Genomic DNA, 20636 nt, shown 5'->3' on the forward strand with positions numbered 1-20636 from the left:
TACAAGTTATATCATGTTTTTATTTGTCTATTAAATTAATGAAAATAAAACACATCTGCAAAGAAAATCACAAAAATATTATCACTCTTCGGAGAGAGAGCCATTTACAAAACGCTTCTCACTTAGTATAAGCTAAAACAATGCTGGAATTAATGTAAACGAAAAATATATATAATCTGTACTTTCCAGTACAGTTAACAAAAAATAAACTGTTTTTTTTTAATTCGCTTTACGTTCGGTGAGTTTCAACTAGCATTAAACTAAAAAAAAAATAATAAAAATCAACAATTATATATTATTTGACAGTCGCTAAATTTAGGGTCACAAAACTCATTCGTTTAAGCCAAAAAAAATGCTCTCATCATCAAACATTTCCGTCTAGTACGAAAAACTAACAGAATTTGTGGTTGCAAATTTTTTACTTACATGTCAGTGAAATGTCATGTCATTTTAAAATTATTATAAGTCATGTGATAGGCTACTTGATTTATCGTTTTGGAGTGTGTTAGGGTGAGTTTGTATTTCGAAAAATAATATTAAAATTTAATTTTTATTTAAAGCATATTCCAAAAATATTTTTAATGAAACCGGTAAGTTTTACCAGTATTGCAACCATTTTATTGGAATGCCTTATACAAAATCGAAAGAACATACTCCAAAACGTTAAGCTCAACTTTTACTTGACCCTCAGTTTTTTCTTCTTTTTCCGCTCCATCTTACCCAATTCGGCCGCGCTACTCAGACGTCTAAGGGCTTGTTTCTTCAATTTCACCTTCGAGCAAGTTTTAGAAAAGTTGTGCACTCGGAAAACGCCCTGTTGCTTACTGGTACCGGGTTCAGATGAGGCGGCGACATTACGCGCGAAATGCGGAGCTGATAGCGCCCGCGATTTGTGCGAAAATACAGTGGCTTTGGAGGTGGGCGCGTCCCAAGACACCACTAGACTGTCGTCGAATTCCTCGCCCTCTTTATTCTTATATTTCGCGATCATGGTTTTACCCTCCGTGCTTTTGATGAAACAAATCTCTCTGAGGTGCAGCTCGGAACCTCCCACAGCCTCCTTGACCTCCGGGGACTTTTTCACCGGCTTCACGGTAACTCGTGAACGCTTATCCATGCCGCCGGCTGCGTTCTTGGCCTTGAGCGATTGTTCCTTTCGGTTTTTGGCTTTAAAGGGACGGTTCAGCTTCGTTGAGGACCGCGACGTGGAGCAGCTGGGCTGGTTCTCCTTACGCTCGACCGGTATCAACTTGCCGACTTTCTTGATGGGTTTGGATGGTTGGACGCGTACTTTGAGCTTACCCTGAAGCAATAAGAGACTTACCAATTGAGATTTTTTCATTAGAAATATTTAGATGCTCTTTTGGTTTCGATTTTTTATTTGTTTTTGAGGGGGAAACTATTGAGGGTGATATGTTGTACTCCCCATGTGGCTGTACGTAGTGCGTGAAGGGAGAGGGAGTACTAGTTGGTTGAGGCCCCCACTTTAATACCTCAACCGGAGCTGCCAAAAAAATAAAAACGTGAATGTTTCGTAAAAGTGAATGAGTTCATTTTGAACAGAAAAGGTCGAGATTACTGGTAATATTTATAGTTCCTAATATAGTTTCATTAAAACAATTTCGTTATTTTTAATTCGAAAATTTGCTGAATAAGTAGATTAGAATAGCAAATTTAAAGTACACAGATAAAAACCAAATATGACTTAAGAGCAATAAGATTTATAGTAACAGAAAAGGTTTTTTACTTAACCGTCCGGTCAATGACCGGGCACCCGGGTATCCATTTCAATACGCAGGAAAAATATATTAGCTTCTCCTAAAAAAAATTATAGCCGCCTGAATCCGCAAAATTGAAGTAATTTGACACCCATTTTTCGTCAAATTTTTTAACAATCAATTAATTAATAAAAGTTATATCAAACTTGATACCGTTCAATATCCAGGTACCCACTAAGATTAATGTATATGAACGACGGGTTTATACACACTTCAGAGACCGCTTACTGAAGTATTTAGTTAATTTGACTTTTAAATTGATAATAGACAATATAGTTTGTAATTTTTTTATTTAAACAATAATTCTTATTATAAACAATAACAAAAATAGTAAGTAAGAAATACATAACTCCGTTTTATTTTATTATATCGTTTTCCATTCTGTTACTATTTATTTATTTACATTATTTTATTTATTATGATACAGTGCCATATAAAAATTGAAGTACATTAAATTATTTCGTACAACCTTCACATGTCGTGGTTGTAATACAGTGTTCGTCACAAATAGGGTTCTCACATACCGAACATATTTTTCTAGTTTTGCGACGTTTTTTAAATTCACTTTGGAGACATTCATAGCATACACCAGTAATCTTTTTCCTCCCAGTTGAATCGAGCTGCGTCTGAGGTATCAATGATACAGATGATGTTCGCTGATGTGCAATTCGGATTGATAGCTCGACTAAGAAGAGATTCAATCGCCACTTCCGTTGAGAAATGCCTCATAATTTGTGCATTATTCGAACGACTTTCAAAGAATGGAGTACATAGCTCTCTGAGCCAAATTGCCGATAAAATAATCGTCGTTCATACGATTTTTTAACAATCATTTTATTATTCTCATAATACAGAATGTTGATGCAAGGCAGGCAATATCGAGAATATTGTAAAAAATGCTAGAGGCCACCTTTGAATTGATCTTTTTGTAGAATATCTACCAAGCATTTTATCCATCGTATCTACTCCAGCTTTAAACCAGTTATAAAACTCAATAATTTCGGGTTTTTTCTTTGCACTATCACTAATTTTAGCTTCATGATGCATTGATAATAGCATAATTACTACCTCGTTTTTTTTTTGGCACATAACTACATAGGGTAACTTTTTCATGAAAGCCAAACACAGTGGATAATTTTTCTCGCGTTTTTAATACATTGCTGGTGGAATGTATGCTTTATTTTACTTCAAGGTGCCAACAATTGTCAAGTTCCAAGATAGTAAAAAATTTTCCAGTGGAAGAGTAGTGAAGAAATTATCCATTGTAATGTTCCTACCGGATCCTCTATACGGTGCCACCAAGTATTTAACAACTCTCTCACCAACGTTTTTCTCACGACCATCTTTCGATTTTCCAGTGTAAAGCTGTCCAGTAAGTGGATACGAATTTTCAGCGTCACATATCCACCATACTTTAATTTTATATTTAGCTGGCTTTGACGGAATATACTAAGTGAATCTAGTTCGACCTCGGTATGGATAAAGTTGCTCGTCAATTGTCAGGTATTCTGTTGGCTTCCGCTATTGTTATTTCTAAGAGGACCTTATCATATAAGTAGGAACATATCCATATAGCTGTTTCATATGCCACATAGCCAGTTTACACAGAATTTTTTATTCAGTACACTAATTTTTTTTATTCAGTACACTAATGACTTGCACATCTGCCACGCTATAGGTGGGTACCCGGTATAACCAAACCAATGGGAATTTAACGGAGATAGTCAAAGGAGTGGTACAGAAAGAAAACGGAAAAAGCTGAATTGATTCAAAATAAAAGAAGTCAATATTTGTAATAAATTGTCATGATTCAAGAAGAATGATAAACCTACCTAAACCTAGTTAAAAACTACTAAATAATAAATTGCATTGAGAGCCTGAGAGAATCATAATGATCACATAATTTAGATGCTTCTCATGTATTGTGGTAAAATAACGCTTTCCTCACACAAAAGCAATTTGAAGTCTCTTATGAAGACTATTCCTCAGATACGTTACAAGTTATGTTTAGTTATATTACCAGAATGACTGACCTGAATATACAAAACAATCAATGGATTTTTACTCAAATTTTCATCAAGGATTGGTATGCTAAGTTTAGACGTAGTGCAATGAGCACCGAAGACGGTGACCGCAGTGGACACCCAAAAGAGGTTTTTACCGACGGAAACATTAAAGAAATCCACAAAATGATTTTGAATGACTGTAAATTGAAATTGAATGAAACAGGAAACACTCTGAAAACATCAACTGAACGTGTACATTATATAATTCACGAATATTTGGGTATGAGAAAGCTCTGTGCAAAGATTCGGAGCAGTGTTTGATCAAGCGTAATAAATCCGAGTTTTTGCGTCGATATGTAGCAATGGATGAAACATGGCTCCATCATTTAACTCTGTCGTCCAATCGACAGTCATCCGAGTGGACTGCACATGATGAACCCGCTCCAAAGCGTGGGAAAACGCAACAGTCGGCTAGCAAGGTTATGGCGTCTATATTTTGGGATGCGCATGGAATAATTTTCATTGACTACCTTGAAAAAGGAAGGACCATCAATAGCGACTATTACATAGCGTTATTGGACCGTTTGAAGGTCGAAATCCAAAAAAATCCATGAATTTATTCCTGTTCTCAGGTCTCAAAAGAATGCTCGCTGGGAAGAAATTTTCGTCGAACGGGTGATCGACGAAACTGAGGCCTATTTTGAAGCAAAGGACAAATCGTGCTACAAAAATGGTATCGAAAATTCGGAGGGCCGCTACAATGGTAGGCCGGGGACTTTTCAATTGACCTGTTACAGGCGGACAAACCAATTTTTACTCGAAATAAAGTAATAAATATAAAATGAAAACAGTGTAGAAGACTAAATACCCAACAGGTCTACAACATCCCATAACCCTGACTTTGGACAAATAGATCTATATAGTTAAGTGATCTCGTTAGAACCTTGATTTGTCACTTGAAAAGGTGGAATTATTAAGGTCAAAATTACAGAAATAACATCTTATGCAGAATGATGTTAGTATTTTTACAACAAAAAGCCAAAAGGTAGCCATTTCATAAGCCATGAATTGATTATTTGCAGATCAAATCACCTAGGCGGCAAATGTTTTTCGGCAATTTAAAATCAAATACACTTAAAAAGAAAAACCATAACTGGAGCTGACAAAAATGTACTCTTGAAGAGATGGAATGAATATTTAACTTTTTATTATTGGGCAGTGTAATTAATTGTATTTATCTTTTGTTGTATTTGTAGAGTAGAAATCATATATAGCTTGTTTCATCATCGACTCCGCCCCCTATACCCTTAACAATACCTTAAAACCTTAGAGAAAACCAAATTTACTTTCATGGAAACTGAGTATATAAAACATAAATTAATAAAAACTGTTAAAATGTCTTGGGGGGTTTCTAGACTTTCGAGTTATTAAATAAACGGGATTATGTTACACAAGTACATGAGGCAATAATAAACCGTATTAAATCCTAACTTAACCATACCAGAACATAAAGAATTTTTCCAAGTCCAAATCAATGGAATGTAGTAAAGACATAATATAAAATAAATATAATTATAGTACAATTAAATAATAATAAATGATAATATATAATTATAATTATATTATTTATTATATTATATAATATATAATTCTAAACTAATTAAGAAGACTTACTAATTTAACTATCATTGATATGATGATGGAGTGTTTAGATTAAGAGGGTATGAAATTCAGCACCATGATAAATCTAAAGAGTAACTTTCCCAATGCAAAAAAAGACATGGACGGGACAAATAAACAACCAAAGAAGACCAAATCTATGCTCTATCTAATTATATATATATATATATATATATTAATCTGAAGTAATTATATTTCTCCTTGTCTGAAAATTATACAAGTAACAAACAAGTAAGCTTTGATGCAAACGAGCACTGTATCTATACAATTGTTATTGACGTTATATGTTAATTATAAGAATAAGGTAAGTAATCATTAAAACATGCAAGGATTTGTACTTGACAACATCGAAAGATAAACTGAATTAAATATAAAATAAAAGGTTTCACTATACTTACCCAGTATTTCAAAATATTAATTCGTTTTGTATATTTTATTATTTATGTATTTACCAAGGTCATCAGAGAATACATATCTAGTTCATGACGTATGATAAATATTTAAAAAAATAACGTTTTATAAACAAACTGATGAAAACGTGACATTATAAGAGCAAAAAGGTAAACCACGTTTTATAAATCGTCGATTTAAAAATCAAAATAAAAAATATTATGGTAGATATTTGGACGCTTTAGTTTGTTTCGATGGCCAAATAAGACATGGCAACATATTATCGTAAGTCAACCATAAGAAAAGGTTTAAACTTAAACGCCATGACCTTTATTTAAGAAATAGTCGGTACCACATTAATTAAGCGAAAACGATAAAAAAATTGCTGAAAGACTAGTATCATTGATAATTCCGAAAGATGCTAAAACTAAGATAAATATCAAATATTATTTCTAAAGACCAACATTTTTTTCATCATTGAATATCATTACTTTTTGAAATATTGGACCAATACTTCTTAATAGAATAAACATAATTTTCAAGAAATGTACATTTTGTATCCAAACGTTAAAATAAAACATAATCTATAATAATCTCAAATAATCTAACAAAAAATCAGGAAAATCAGCATATCTTTTATGCGGCAGTAACAACTTTGACCTCGTGGAAAGCTAATTGGTAGTGTCCCAAGATAACGTAACTATTAACACGAACAAAAGCATTTTTGAAACTATATATTCCCTCCGTTAACTTTGTTCTTCTCTTTAGTCTCTTTTAATTATGTTTATTGTTTCTTCATTTTAGATCTATTATTAAACTCCTCGTTTTAACTGTATCCTATACAGAAATTTTATTTAAAGAAAAATATCGAAATATTAATGTTTTAATACATAATGTTGTAAAATGTTGTAAATGTGTCTTCATATCCCATCATATAGTTTTTTTGTAATATAAACCATAGATGGAAAGAAAACATCTCAACCTCGCAAAACAATATAAGTAGGATCCTTGTTATCCTATTAGAAAAGCTATCTACACTACAAATATTGAGGATTTTCACTATGAATATATTTTACTTTTAAAAAATCATCTCAGAACAGTACAAATTAATTTACATTGTGACAATGAAAGCTATTTTCGTTCATTTAGAAAATGTATATTCAATATTTTTATTTATATAACATTTGTTTAAAAGAAATTAAAAGTTAAACAAAATAATTATAGACGTTATTCCAAATCGGAGATACTAAATCAATACTATCACTTTGTAAAAAAGCAGGTTAACTATGAATCATTAATCCCAATCAATAGTATCTCAATGAACAATTAAATTTAATCATCGAATAAAAACCCAATATTTATAATTATTACAGTAAATTCTAGCTAACCGACCTAAGAAGGCTGCTATAAATCTAGTTAGTAAATCACAGAATAATATACCTAAATTTTCAAAATATTAACATACTTCACAATCCATCTTTTTTTTTCAAAAATTAAAACTAAATCTTAAATAATGTACTAATATATTATTTCAAATTAGAGTACTATATATAGATAGTAGTAACTATACAGACACGCGCTGATGATAAATTAACATCCAATATATTAAAACGTAGATACATTTTTTTAAATAGCGGAATAGATTTGGAACATTTTATCATACATCCTCAAATAGACATATATTCCTCTTTCACTAACAGATATTGCGTAAAAAACATTGAATATTACCAATAATTTCTCACTGCGTGGACAGTACAAAAAAAGCTGACCAAAAAAAAAACGACAAAAAAGCAACGCAAAAGGTGTATTGTGTGTTGTGAAAATTTTAATTAAAAAAAATAACTTTTAAAAAATACATATCGATTTAATTAATAAATCATACGAAAGCTATACAAATATGTTGGTCTACAAAATGAAAAATTAATCACAGATCAGTTCTTTTCCCACCTTCTTTGATAGGCTATTTAATATGCGGCAACGAGTTATCACATTAAAAACATTTACGTATATATAGGTAAATATATACACAGACATTGATTTTTGACACAGTATTAACACAAGACTAGTTAAAGTTAATTACATGGTTTGTCCAATTTTATAGCTTGAAGGTGATTTTTTACTATTGGTTAATGGTTTAATACATCAGGTTGCTCTTTAACGGTATGGTTTTGTTATATTGACACTTTTGAGTTCAGTATTTAATCTCCCCTTCTCTTACATTAATTTTTTCAAAAACAATTAATTGAATTGCCACTGTGACCTCGTTGAGTATGTAATATTTATCAGATAGCAACAAAACATTAATTAATAGTTCATCAATTGTATACCTTCAGATATGTAAAGTTTTAACTGAACTGAACTCAGAATTTGATTTCGATGTGGATTAAATTTAGTGCCCTACTACTGTACCATACCGAATCAAAGGCAACCTGGTATGAGCATCAGCAAACCGAGCAAGTGCTTATGGACACCGGAACCTCATCGTCAGCGTCATGGCCTACCTGAGTTTGATGGATGGGGTGACAGGACTGTGACTTGATGCGGGTCATCTTGGGTCGGCCTTCGGCTGAATGGAAGTTGTTGGTGCAACTGTTCCGGAGCCAATCCCTCAAGCCGCTCAAATTATGGAATTCGGAGTTGGGCAGTCTGGAGAAAGGATTTTGGCCGGTAAGGTCCAGTATGGAAGCACCTAAGGATTTGCCGACCTAATCGACAACAAAAACCGATAATCATGTGAACAGCTCAGTAATTAGTAATACGAGACTTACCTCTTCGAATATTTGAGGGGTGTACTTGGGTGGCACTGGAAGAGTGTGAACTTTTCCGGCTGATTCCTTAACGGTGGGTGGCAATACGTTAACCAATCTCCCCGTATTATAATTACATTCAAGCGTATAACTTTTGATAATACCCGTAATGGATAAAACTGCTACTCTACCTGATCCAGCTCTACTCATACCATCACGTTTATCCCTATAAGAACATGCGCATTAGATTACACAATATTAAAAAGTAATTAATTGAAAAACTATTGATATATCGATATTTTCAAAAAAATTAACTATATTTCTCAAACATTATAAAAAAAACCATAAAATTATTTTCAATAAACTTTTTAATTTATCATTTATCATTATTTTGAACGCGGTTCCTAAATATATTATTTAGTTACCAAATTCTGTTCACACAAATGTAACAAATATTTTATTTTGATCCGTGGCAACTGAAATAATTGGAATAAACCAATTCAGTAAAAACAAGTGTCTCGATGAGTAATCAACAATGTTGAGAGCGTTTTTGTGGATACACAACTTTAAAATGAAAAACATAAATATAGTAGAAAATTATACTTCGGGTTGTTGCCAAATGACAAAAAGACAGATGTAAGACCTTTAGTTTTATGTTACTGGCGTTGAGCTATAATATTATTTTATGTAGCGTGAGAGGAAGACAGAAGTATAAATGGCACTGTATTTTGTTTTTATCATTTTCATTAGTATTGTCCCATATAGAAGACTTTGATTCTACAAATTCAATTAGTGTTACAATAGCATATTTAAAGTAAGACATTTTCCTCTTTTAGCTTTAAAAATATATCTCTACACAATAAAAATCGCGGCGCCGACACGAGTGGAGCGGTTACTTCCCGTCGACATGCATATTTTGACCTGATATTTTATGCCTTCTTGTTGAAATCAACGCTCCTCCACATTCAAATTCAGATCAAACTCAGTCAAGTCAGTTTCTGGATGTAACGGTACCTTAACCTAAATATGAGTATTACCTTCAATCCAAATGCGGTAGTTTTGATTACTGACATAGCCATTCACCCAAAATAAGCTTCTTCGCTAAACAAAATTTTCTTGAAATCGGGATCAATAGCAATCTGGCTCAGGTGATTGTGTGATATTTTCGTAAAATTCCATAACGTGTATCGCATTTATTTGGATCTCCTTCTGTGCTATGCTCCACAACTCCTACTCTCTATGGAATCTCTGAGGGTCCTCGTTATTATTTAAAGTAAACGTAGTTCGAAAATATTTTACCGTTAATATAATTAACAGCTATAATTGAGGCCACCCACTGAGTCAAATTGAGTTAAATGGGCGTAATGTACTATACATATTTTAAACAAAACAGCAGTTTTCGAAATAATTTCGCACAATTGTACAGGTATCAATTTGATGAACTGCAAGTCAAAGTAAACATCATATTACCACTTTCAAAATGGTATTACTCGAAAACAGTATTATTTAGGGTTGTATACATCCACCATCAAAAACATCCATAAATTTGTATGTATATGTATTACCATTTATTTTTAACCTTGGAAACTTTGAATATACTCTTTAGAACAGATAAGATGTAACATTTCTATACACAACTTATAAAATCTACCTGACCAAGTCAACACACATGAAGATACAACAATACTCATAAACATTGAGATACAATGTACTATACCTGAGATACATATTTCTTTCTGTGAAGTTGCACGCTTGAAAATGGAAATGATGATTGTTCAGTCCCATCAGTTTTGGCAATAGCATGCACTCCACCCTCCTATCAATGTCGTCGAAATGGTTTCCATACATAAATATGCCCTTCTTGGATGCGTGCCCGTGCAAGTCCATATACATGAACACACCGGATTCGTTTCGGTTAAGGTCGCTCACATCAGACGTGGGAGTGTTGGTGGGGATGGTATCGACGTCTTCGAACTTGACCTCTTCCTTACTCTCTGACTGGATGAGTTTGCAGCCACATTGTCTACAAAAGTTGTGCCCTGCGGAATGGGACGGCAGGTTAAATGTGGGTACAAGAGTGGAAATGCCCGGCATCGTTTTCTCTAACTCGACGATGCTGGCCTTACACTTGGTGCACCAGGTCGTAGAGGGTACTTCTTTCGCGGCTTCGCTTTCCGTCAGTGTCATGGTAGAGAGCCGATTCAGGTTATCGTTTTCGCTAGAGGCGTTGGCTGTGCTATTCTGGCAGTTATCGCATTTTGGAATTTTGTCTTCTTTCTCAGTTCCATAATGATAATACCTAAATAAACAATTTGACAATAACTAAACATTTATCAATAGTATTAAAAAATATCTGTCTATGTGTGTAATACTTAAGGGGGTCATATCTTATTGCAATCGGTCTTTTTTAACGAATAATGAGATGAAGGAAATTATTTTTTTATTAATATTTTAACAGTAAGACAAAGATTTACATGGAATTGATTGAACTCACCCATAGCTTCAGCGTACCGTCATTTGCAGAATTTTTTTTTTGCCCTCTGGGCAATTTTGATACTAAGAATTTTAATTTGACAAACTTTTACTTTTAAGAACCCAAATTTCTATCATTATTTCATCAATTTCGATGACGTTTCGTTTTACTCTTCATAGCCCGTGTATTATTTTATATACTAATGAGTCTCAATATTATTTGATAATTAAAATGTCATTAAACATTTTACTACCCCACTATTACCAACAGATCCTTTACGCCATATGTTTCTATCGATCTTGACATGTGTCTGATGGCATTACCGGAGCTCTCATGTTTCACACATTCATTGAGATAAGCTTGACATCATGTTTCTGGTTCTGTTTTTTTGACCTTTCAATAAAATACATCCACTACAAAAACTGCTCATAATCAATGCTTTTACAACTTCTCCATTATAAAATTAGAGTTGAGAGCTACATATCAAGATGCTTCTATGTTTCTGATCTGGTAGCTCTATTGTTTCTTCCTCAATTAAAGAATTAATTTTGCATATATTCTGAATAACTGCAATCTCTCACACTTGCAAGATTGAATAGTTTTGAAACATAAGCCTTGTACACATCCTCATGTGAAAGACATCACTTTTACATCTCTTATATATAAGATTTGCATCTATGAAAGAAAATACTGAAACAAACTTCAGAATAGTACCCAAACTAATTGTAAGATTTCAGGAAACAAAATGACACAACACAATAGCCTTAATTCCCAACCAAACGCTCCGAACACTTGATCTTTCAGCTGCTGCAACTTTTCAGATTTTTAATGTTAGAAAATCGCTTATTATAGAGGCATATTTTATAGATGTTTAGGAATCTCCTTACAAACAAAAATCTATATCTTCAACATATCACACAGCTTGACCCCCTTATATTATTTAACAATTTGCATTTATTTAGAAAATTTGCTTTTATGTATATGTTATCTTGTTAACTATAAAAAAAATTCTTTAAGCTAACATCATATATTGTTACAAGCAGTAAAAAAGAGCATTTATGACTTGCCTAATTAAAGCTCTCGCAGCATATATAGAAGGATGATCCTTCAAACTTGGATTCAAATAAATCCTATTCAAATTTACTCCTCTATTATCAGTCCTATAATGTCCCCTGGCAACACCATCTGGATTCAAGAATGGGATTAGCTTGAAAACATACAGTTTTCTTAAGTATTGAGCTTGAAGATCATCTCTGTTCAAAAGAAGATTGAGAAACCCATTAAAAACGAAAGTGGATGGAGTTTCTCCAGGATGTACTCTTGCTGATATGAATATCACCTTTATTAGAACCATATATTAACTAGTGATTCTCAACAGGACTAGAAGCATTTACTCACCTTCTTGCCCTGAAATTTATGAGGTCTAGGTACATTCTTGTCAGGGAACAAATTTTTCAACCTGTCTTCTCTGTCCATTGTAATGCCATGATAGGAACTAATTGTAATAAGATCTATATTCCTACCTTCTAGTGAATGACAAACAGTCTCATGTACATAATAAATGTCATCCTCACATAATGGTTGCATAGTAAAATACTTTGCATCAATATTAACCAGCATTTTTTGAAGATCAGTATAAGAGAATGGATACGTAAAAGCAAAATACGTACAACTGTCTGTATTTTCTGGAGTCCGAAATTTGAAAGACAGTGTAAAAATGTCATTAATTAACTAAAAGGAAAATAATACTAGTCTTATTAATTTTCCTCTACAGACTACACATACACTATACACAGGTTTGTCTTGTATTCTTTCCCATTTAAGCTTTCCTGGCAAGACTCTATACACAGGTGCCATTCCCTGACTATACATCTTACCCTGCCGATTCACATCTACTAAATTTAACCTCACCAATAAACCTGGCTGAGGTGCTATAAATCAAATATTACTACAGTAAATAAAAGTAGAAAAATTATTACCTTTGATAGCAAAGTAAAACCAAGTCCTATTGCCATTTTCAAATTCAGTGCCATAACAGTCTGGTTTCGTCCACAGATTAAATTCAGCATCAACCAGTTCAATAACTAGTGACTTATTGTTATTTGAGGTATTGGAATTTTGTTTGGAAACAGCTTAAATTATCAGTGAAGCAGTAAATGTAGTAATATTAAACTACAAAATGTTAACATACCTGATTCATTTTGTGGAACAAATTCGACTCGTGACAGATTTGCTGAATCAAAATCATTGTAAAATGTAAATTGGGAACAATGGATACCCTCCATATCCTCAACAAATTAGGTTATTGCACATACTCAACTTTAAAAATCACCAAAAAAATCTCGTATCAAAAAATATTGACAGTTTAAAGATTCCAAGGAGAAACAACTGACATGACCTAGAAATAGCATACTTAACAAAGACAATAATATTTCTTTATTGGTAATAATTGTCATGTTTTAGAAAATTACCCATATATTAATAAAACGGGGTTTTAAATACTTTATGAATGTAAACAAAAAAATGACACCTTATCAGCTGTTTTTATATGTAAACTTTAACTGACGCAAATAACACAAACGTTGCTATATATACTTTAAATACTTATTAAATATCCATTAGAACAAATCCAATTAATTACAAACCTTATTTTTAAACTGGTAAAACTTCTTTACAGAACACAAAAAACATTTCTCTCTTATGTCATCGCGATAAGCTGTCAAAATATGTCAAAGCATTCTTAGATGTCGACACAAAGGACAGAGATCTGTTGTAAATCTTTTGGGTAAAATAAATTACTGCATTTACAAATGTTAAATGTTTCTTTTTATGATTTTTGTTGGCAAATAAATTTACATTCGAAATAACTATTTTCTATTGTAGTAAAGTTTTCTGGAATAGAAATAAGTTAAATACGTGCTTTATCGTATAGATGGCGCTGTAACTATGAAGTATTTAAAGTGACAATGATATTTTACGAAATATGGCTTTATAAAATATGATTTTGAGTAAGCGTCGACGACCCAAAGAAGAATCTTTTATGTATATGAGTGTTCCTACTTTAGGTACATCAGGACCGGCATCGCAAAACATCGTTGGGGCTTTTACGAAAATATTACAAATAGTTTTTATGCTGTTTCGAGGTATTTTGAACATTTCAGCACCCTTATTACTAATAATTGGATATATTATGTTAGCTACCATACAGTTACTGTTATTTCCGATTCAGTTGGCAATTTATGTAATATTAGGTCCTTTAAGAATGGTCATATTTATAGTGAAAACAATAGCTTTGTTTTATATACTGATTATATCGCCTGAAAGAATTTATGGCATTATATCTGCGTTATACGCATCGGCATCTACTAGGCGCTTGTATCAAGCCGAGAGACTAGCTTCAAACTTATAATAAAAGTATACGACCTAATAAAACAAGATTTTTCTTTGTCCATTCGACATATACTTCTGTTTATCACCCGGGTAGTTTTTAAGTTATACCACTTTGTTTTAATGCTGTTGTTTAATTTTATTAATACAAGAATATTTAAAATATTATTTTACTGTTTTATTTTAATTATATCAATCTGGGAACTTCCGTAGATAAATAGATTCCGTTATGTAGATGTAATCTGTAACAACTGGGAAATCATTTGACTAGAATCAAATAATAAATATCTTGTTATATAAGGATAACTTCGACATCAATCTAATCTACTTATACATTTGATTTAGTTTAAATCCAAGTTGTTTTCGTTTGGCAAGCATGTGTTTCTTCCAAGTTAGACGTCGGTCTAGATGCACGTCAAGATATTTAACACCATCCGCCTAGGGGAGTTAATAACACACGTCATCCAAAAAAATCTAAGAGCAGGTTAGGTTTTGTGATGTAACCACAAATGTTAAACGACATTTCATGACAATTTGGTTAGACGAGTTATTACATTATAATAAAATAAAACAGACTTAAAACATATTATTTAATTTATAAACCATTAAAGATACATTTTATTTATCTAATATGCATTTACTAGCACAGATTGAAACCATTTTTTCATTGAAGAGTTTTTGTACATTCTCGCTTGTGGGAAGAATCTGGAAGTCTTCTCTGACGGGACCGGCACTAGTCCGAAATAATTGAGAAACTTCATTTTCCTTAATATATTTTTTCTATCTTTTTATGTCCTGGTGAAATCGTTCTGAACATTTTCCGATACTGTTTTCATTTTCAGCATACCAAAGTACATATGAATCAGTAGAAAATGCTCAAACAGCTTTTTTGTTACAGACCAAGGTAATTATTAAAATGCACGTTCTACGCAAGATAAACGTTACATTTCTAAATCTTGATGCTAAGATTGCCATGTCGTCTGTACGTGTTGCTGCAGTAGTGATTTTTGTAGTCATCAGTATACTGGAGATATAATACTGAACCAAGTACACTACTTTATAGATATCCTGAATATATAGGACGTAGTTCAGTATGTTCATCGTCTTGTTTTATAGTAAATCATCTATCTATAAGATAAGATTTGAGCATTTAGGTTAATATTTATTTGGTTTACCAGAGTATATATTTGTTCTATAGTTTCGTGATTATTATCATAGAAAAATTAAAATTTCACGGTATAAGCGACATTGGGAAAATGTTTTGCTGAGTTCAATCAGCGGTAGCGCTGCGATCGCAAATTGTGATTGGCTTAGTTTAAATTGCTGGAACCGCCACTAAAATGAAACGTGATTGGTTGGTCAAATTGTGCGAAGCCATCATTTACTACGGGCATCCATTTTTAAGTTTGTTGTAAGAAATCTTCGTTTTACGTTCTGCATATTCTCTTTTTCATTAATTATTATGAAGTAATTATAATACTACCGAAATTAGACATCGTTTCCCAAAGAATAATCTCGCTCTTTTGCAAAGGTGGTTTGATCAAGTAAATAGTAGTAAATTATCTGGATTAACCACAATGCAAATATATCAACATTATCGTATCTGTCATAGACATTTTAGTGAATAATTTAGAATTACCCTTCCTTCACGACCAGGTATTAGGGCAAATGCATATCCAACATTGTTTTTATCAGGTACATATAAACTTATCTATCTACTACATGTCTGTTTATATATTGTTTGTTTACAGAAAATCAACCAACTTATAAAGATATTAGTGGTAATAATGAGAATATTGATTCAATTAATCAACCAAGTTATTCATATGCTGTCAATGTGATGTCTCCATAGAAAGAAGTCTTGCAAGAAGGTAATAATTAAGATAACTGGATAATTAGTACTAATAGACACTATTTTTAATTGTAAAATATCTTTAAAATATTTATAATACTGATGTACTGAATACTTTAATTTTTCAGAACAATAGAGTGTTCAATAATTTTGGACTAGAGCTATTAAACGTTTAAATAGTGCCAAATTGTATTGCCTTGTTAAAAAATATTTGTTAGGGTGCCATCGATTAAAAATTTCATTGCTACGTTTACGGGATTTATTTCCTGAAAGAGATCTATTTTGTCTAAATTCACAAGTAACTACATTAGTTTAAGCAATCTTAACCAAGTTTAAGCTCATGGAGGTAGAAACATGTTTGAAGATGATCAAGCGTAATAAGCCGGAGTTTTTGCGTCGATATGTGACAATGGATGAGGCATGGCTTCACTTCCATCACTTCACTCCGAAGTCCAATCGACAGTCATCCGAGTGGACTGCACACGATGAACGCGCTTCGAAGCATGGGAAAATGCAACAGTCGGCTGGCGAGGTTATGGCGTCTGTATTTCGGGATGCGCATGGAATAATTTTCATTGACTACCTTGAAAAAGGAAGGACCACCAACAGTGATTATCACATAGCTTTATTGGACCGTTTGAATGACGAAATCGCCGAAAAACGGCCGCATTTGAAGAAAAATAAAGTGCTGCTTCACCAATGCATCGTGTCACCAGTCAGTGAAAACGATGGTAAAAATCCATAAATTGAGCCTCGAATTGCTTCCTCATCCACCGTATTCTCCAGATCTAAGACCCCCCAAGACGACTATCTCCTGTTCTCAGATTTCAAAAGAATGCTCGCTGGGAAGAAATTTTGTCGAATGAAGAAGTGGTCGGCGAAACTGATACCTATTTTGAAGCAAAGGACAAATCGTACTACAAAAATGTTATCGAAAATTTGGAGGGTCGCCATAATCAGTGTATCACTCTTGAAGGAAATTATGTTGAATAAAAACAAACTAATTTTGCCAAAAAAAGTGTTTTACTACGGTAGGCAGGGGTCTTTTTAATTGGCCTGTTATGTTCGGGAAACCTTTTAAAGCACTCATCATCACTTCATATTTTTTCCCATCCTCCCGGAGAAAATTGGAAAGAAGATGAACATGTTGGCGCTTTAAATAACTTATATCCTTTTTTAACGAGAGATCTAGTATCACTAGAGGTTGTTAAATCACCAGTTGAGTCTATATTTCCAGAGTTCCAGATTACTTTGCTCTGAGGAAAACAAGAGTGGAATGTTGTACGTTAGTCTATATTTCAGGCTATTTGACAAAACTTCTGAAAATAGAAACAACATGCAATATTTGTCTACATTCTATATTAAGTAGCTCCAGATCAAATACTCGACACTGATTTCATAGAAGCTATGCAGCCGCGCAGGTATATATTAACAAACCCATCAAGACTGTTTGTAGATCTTTAATCTCTTTTATTTGATATCTAGATTTTGCCACAAGAACAACATATCAGTTATTTTATGAGATATCTTTAAAAAATATAAATTTTAAGTGTTTCAACTGTCCATGATTTTCAAGACCAAATTTTAAAATTTATTTATTATGAGGTGTTCGTTATATTTTTGGTTTAATCAAGTTAATGCAATATTAACATTGAAGATTTTCAGAAGTTCACCTTAAGTATATCAAAAGAAGATAGAACTCATAAAATAAATCCCATAAAATTGAAGGCACTAAACAAATACGAAAAAGCGAGAAGGCGTTATCGAAGAATATTTTAATTTTGCTTGGAACGGAGCTTTTAATTTTTTTATTGTTTATATATATTTATATTATTTACATTTTTGTATATTTGTATAAGATTTTATTTTAATAAATTAATTTTAAAAATTAAATTATGGGTAATAACTATTGGCCAATAAATGTGACGTCATAAAGTAATCACTCGAAGTGTGCAAATGCATGCAAATATTTTCCTTATAGGTTTCTATATAACAATTTTAAACTAATCAATCAAATTCACGTTGTCAGTGCCACGAATGGTTGGATCAAGCGAAATATTGTCTCACCACTTACCACTGGAGTTATACTCCCCTGCTAATTATCAAACTTAAATTATCTTCTTTTTTTTTGGAAAGTCTGGAGGTTTGTTTAACCCATATTTTTTCTAAGTAGTTTGTTCTTCTTATGATGCAGATAACCAACAGTCCTTCCACCTCTTTGGCGGTCGCCCTGGTGGTCGTCCGCCTAACAGTTCTAGTTTTTTTTGCTACTCTGTCTTTTATTACTACAGAATCTTCTTTGTGCCCGCATTCATTTTGCCACGTCTTTCGTGTTGCACCGCTGTTCCTTCTTAGGTCTCTTAATGTATTTCCTATAATTGTTCTTAATACTCATTAAAGTATGTCATCCTTTTCGTTTCGACTGTATCAGCTCGTGCTTCAGCTGCATATACCAGCTTTTCATGATCAGCTTTTCACATGCATTATAACTTCTTACTTTGGTTGCTGTTGACATGTATTTATTTGTCCAAATGACCGTTCTTAGAGAATCCGGTATCCTAAATGACTTATTAATATTGCTGTTTTCAGATAGCTCTATTCGGACACTTGTTCTAGTCATTTGTTGTTTTGTTCTGTTTTACATCTGCTAAGTTCTCTAGAAATTATCATGCTTTTTGTTTTAGAGGTCAATATTTCTTTTTCTTAAAAGACTGTGGTAACCATTGTAATCCGTATTCTGCGTTATAGAGAAATAGAGATTTAACTTTATAGGAAATTTTGGGGAACTGATTCGCGACGTCCAACATGTAGATTTCGCTATTTTTAACTTATTACTTATTTTAATCATTATACTATGAGGCGTGACGGAATCCGATTGGTTCACTTCGTCTCTGTAGCGCCTTTATTATTTACCTGTTTCGGGCACCATTTTCAGTGTGTCTAACCTAAAGAGTTCTGTGTCTGCGAATAATGTTCTATCATCAGCATAACATGATTTGGAGTTGGTGTCTTCCCATCCTATAACTGTGGTGTTCTTTACACACTTGCTCTTTTATCCTAGCCGTTATGATGTTAAAAAGTAGTGCAATAAGGCTATCGCCTTACGCCATTGTTTATCTCTATTTCGACTGTTATCATTTTTCCTGTTTTGATTGTTTTAGTGTTCCCAGAGTTTAATTATTTGATGGACTCTATTATGTTAGGCTGTATTTCTCACAAAATTAAGTCTTTTGAGGTGTAGTATCTCAAATAAATTTGGGATTGCAGGTAATAAACTTAAAACCCGTTAGAAGATTCTCCTGATGTAGAGATGCTAAATCATTACGGAAAGTTGCACGATAGAGTATTTTTCAATCCGAATCCTAAAATTTTATTTTCAAATTGAGTTCTCATAAGACATACTTGCAACAGTTGCAGTATTTCGAGTATCTTTGTGGATGTCCTCAGCTCTAATGCCCAATACAGTAATACTATTAATGGCTTTTTGGTACTCTATTTAAAGTTGTCTCAATATTCTTTCTTGTGGTTAGTAGTGCAGTATGATCAACAAATGTGGCCGATATTACTGCTTAAAATTTGGGATATCCCTATCATTGATATAAGATATATATTGATATGACACAGGCCATCGCCCAAATTCAGCCGAATGTATCAGACAGGATCATTAATAAAATAGTTTTAACAAAAAATTTGAACCGACTTTAAAAAATGAATAAGGAACTCACTAAAGAGGAAAAAAACAATCAAACTTTGATTTTTAACACAAAAAAATATTTTAAAATCGAATATGTACATAATAATCGTTGTAATAACTGAATAAAAATAAACAAAAACCTTATTTAACCTATCTACTACACGTATTTTATATTCTACTATATACATACAATTTAGCTTAATACCTGCCTAAACGTATTTATCTATTTACAATATTATTTTATCCGCTATCAACTCATCAGTTTGAAGTCAGTACGTGCAATTACGAGTACGAGTATACGACACAAAATTATATTATATAGTTTTTATTGTTTGGGCTTTGCTAACTCTGGGGTCCGCTACGTAGCCTAGGTGATTTGACAAATGTTTTAACCAAACTCGAACAACAACAAAATGTCGTTGGCCCCGCCGGGAATTGAACCCGCGATCTTCACGTTTGAGCTGAACGCTTTAACGTCTATATTATAGAGGCAGTTACCTGCAATATTTCTATGGCTTCCCATATCATATGGTTAGTGCTTAAAAGGCAAACTGAGCGGCTTTTACATTGAATGAAACCTACTAAAACTCCTCAAAAACCCCTGAAGGTTATAGGCGTCCGATCCCTGC

The 20636-nt window shown here is 32.8% G+C and overlaps 1 protein-coding gene across 3 annotated transcripts; it reads right to left on the reverse strand.

Moving 5' to 3' along the window:
- LOC143190542 (cytosolic carboxypeptidase-like protein 5) lies at window positions 1–13850 on the reverse strand. 3 transcript variants are annotated; one of them, XM_076394902.1, is made up of 11 exons: window positions 13720–13850; window positions 13266–13472; window positions 13054–13206; window positions 12860–13005; window positions 12473–12805; window positions 12142–12413; window positions 10728–10900; window positions 10319–10640; window positions 8623–8827; window positions 8356–8559; window positions 1–1303 (listed from the first exon to the last, which is right to left on the reverse strand). In XM_076394902.1, the coding sequence occupies exons 2-11, from the start codon at window positions 13357–13359 to the stop codon at window positions 677–679; spliced, it is 2529 nt and encodes an 842-aa protein (XP_076251017.1). In that variant the 5' UTR covers window positions 13360–13472; window positions 13720–13850; the 3' UTR covers window positions 1–676. The 3 variants fall into 3 exon arrangements, with proteins under 3 accessions (XP_076251017.1, XP_076251015.1, XP_076251016.1); XM_076394900.1 differs by having other exon boundaries at window positions 10319–10900; XM_076394901.1 differs by having other exon boundaries at window positions 10319–10900; window positions 13546–13754.
- Between the last annotated feature and the right edge of the window lie 6786 nt (window positions 13851–20636).

This window comes from Rhynchophorus ferrugineus, unplaced genomic scaffold, assembly GCF_030347505.1.
Source record: "Rhynchophorus ferrugineus isolate W39M unplaced genomic scaffold, kcgeb_rfMv2 rfM2, whole genome shotgun sequence".
Lineage (NCBI taxonomy): Eukaryota > Metazoa > Arthropoda > Insecta > Coleoptera > Curculionidae > Rhynchophorus > Rhynchophorus ferrugineus.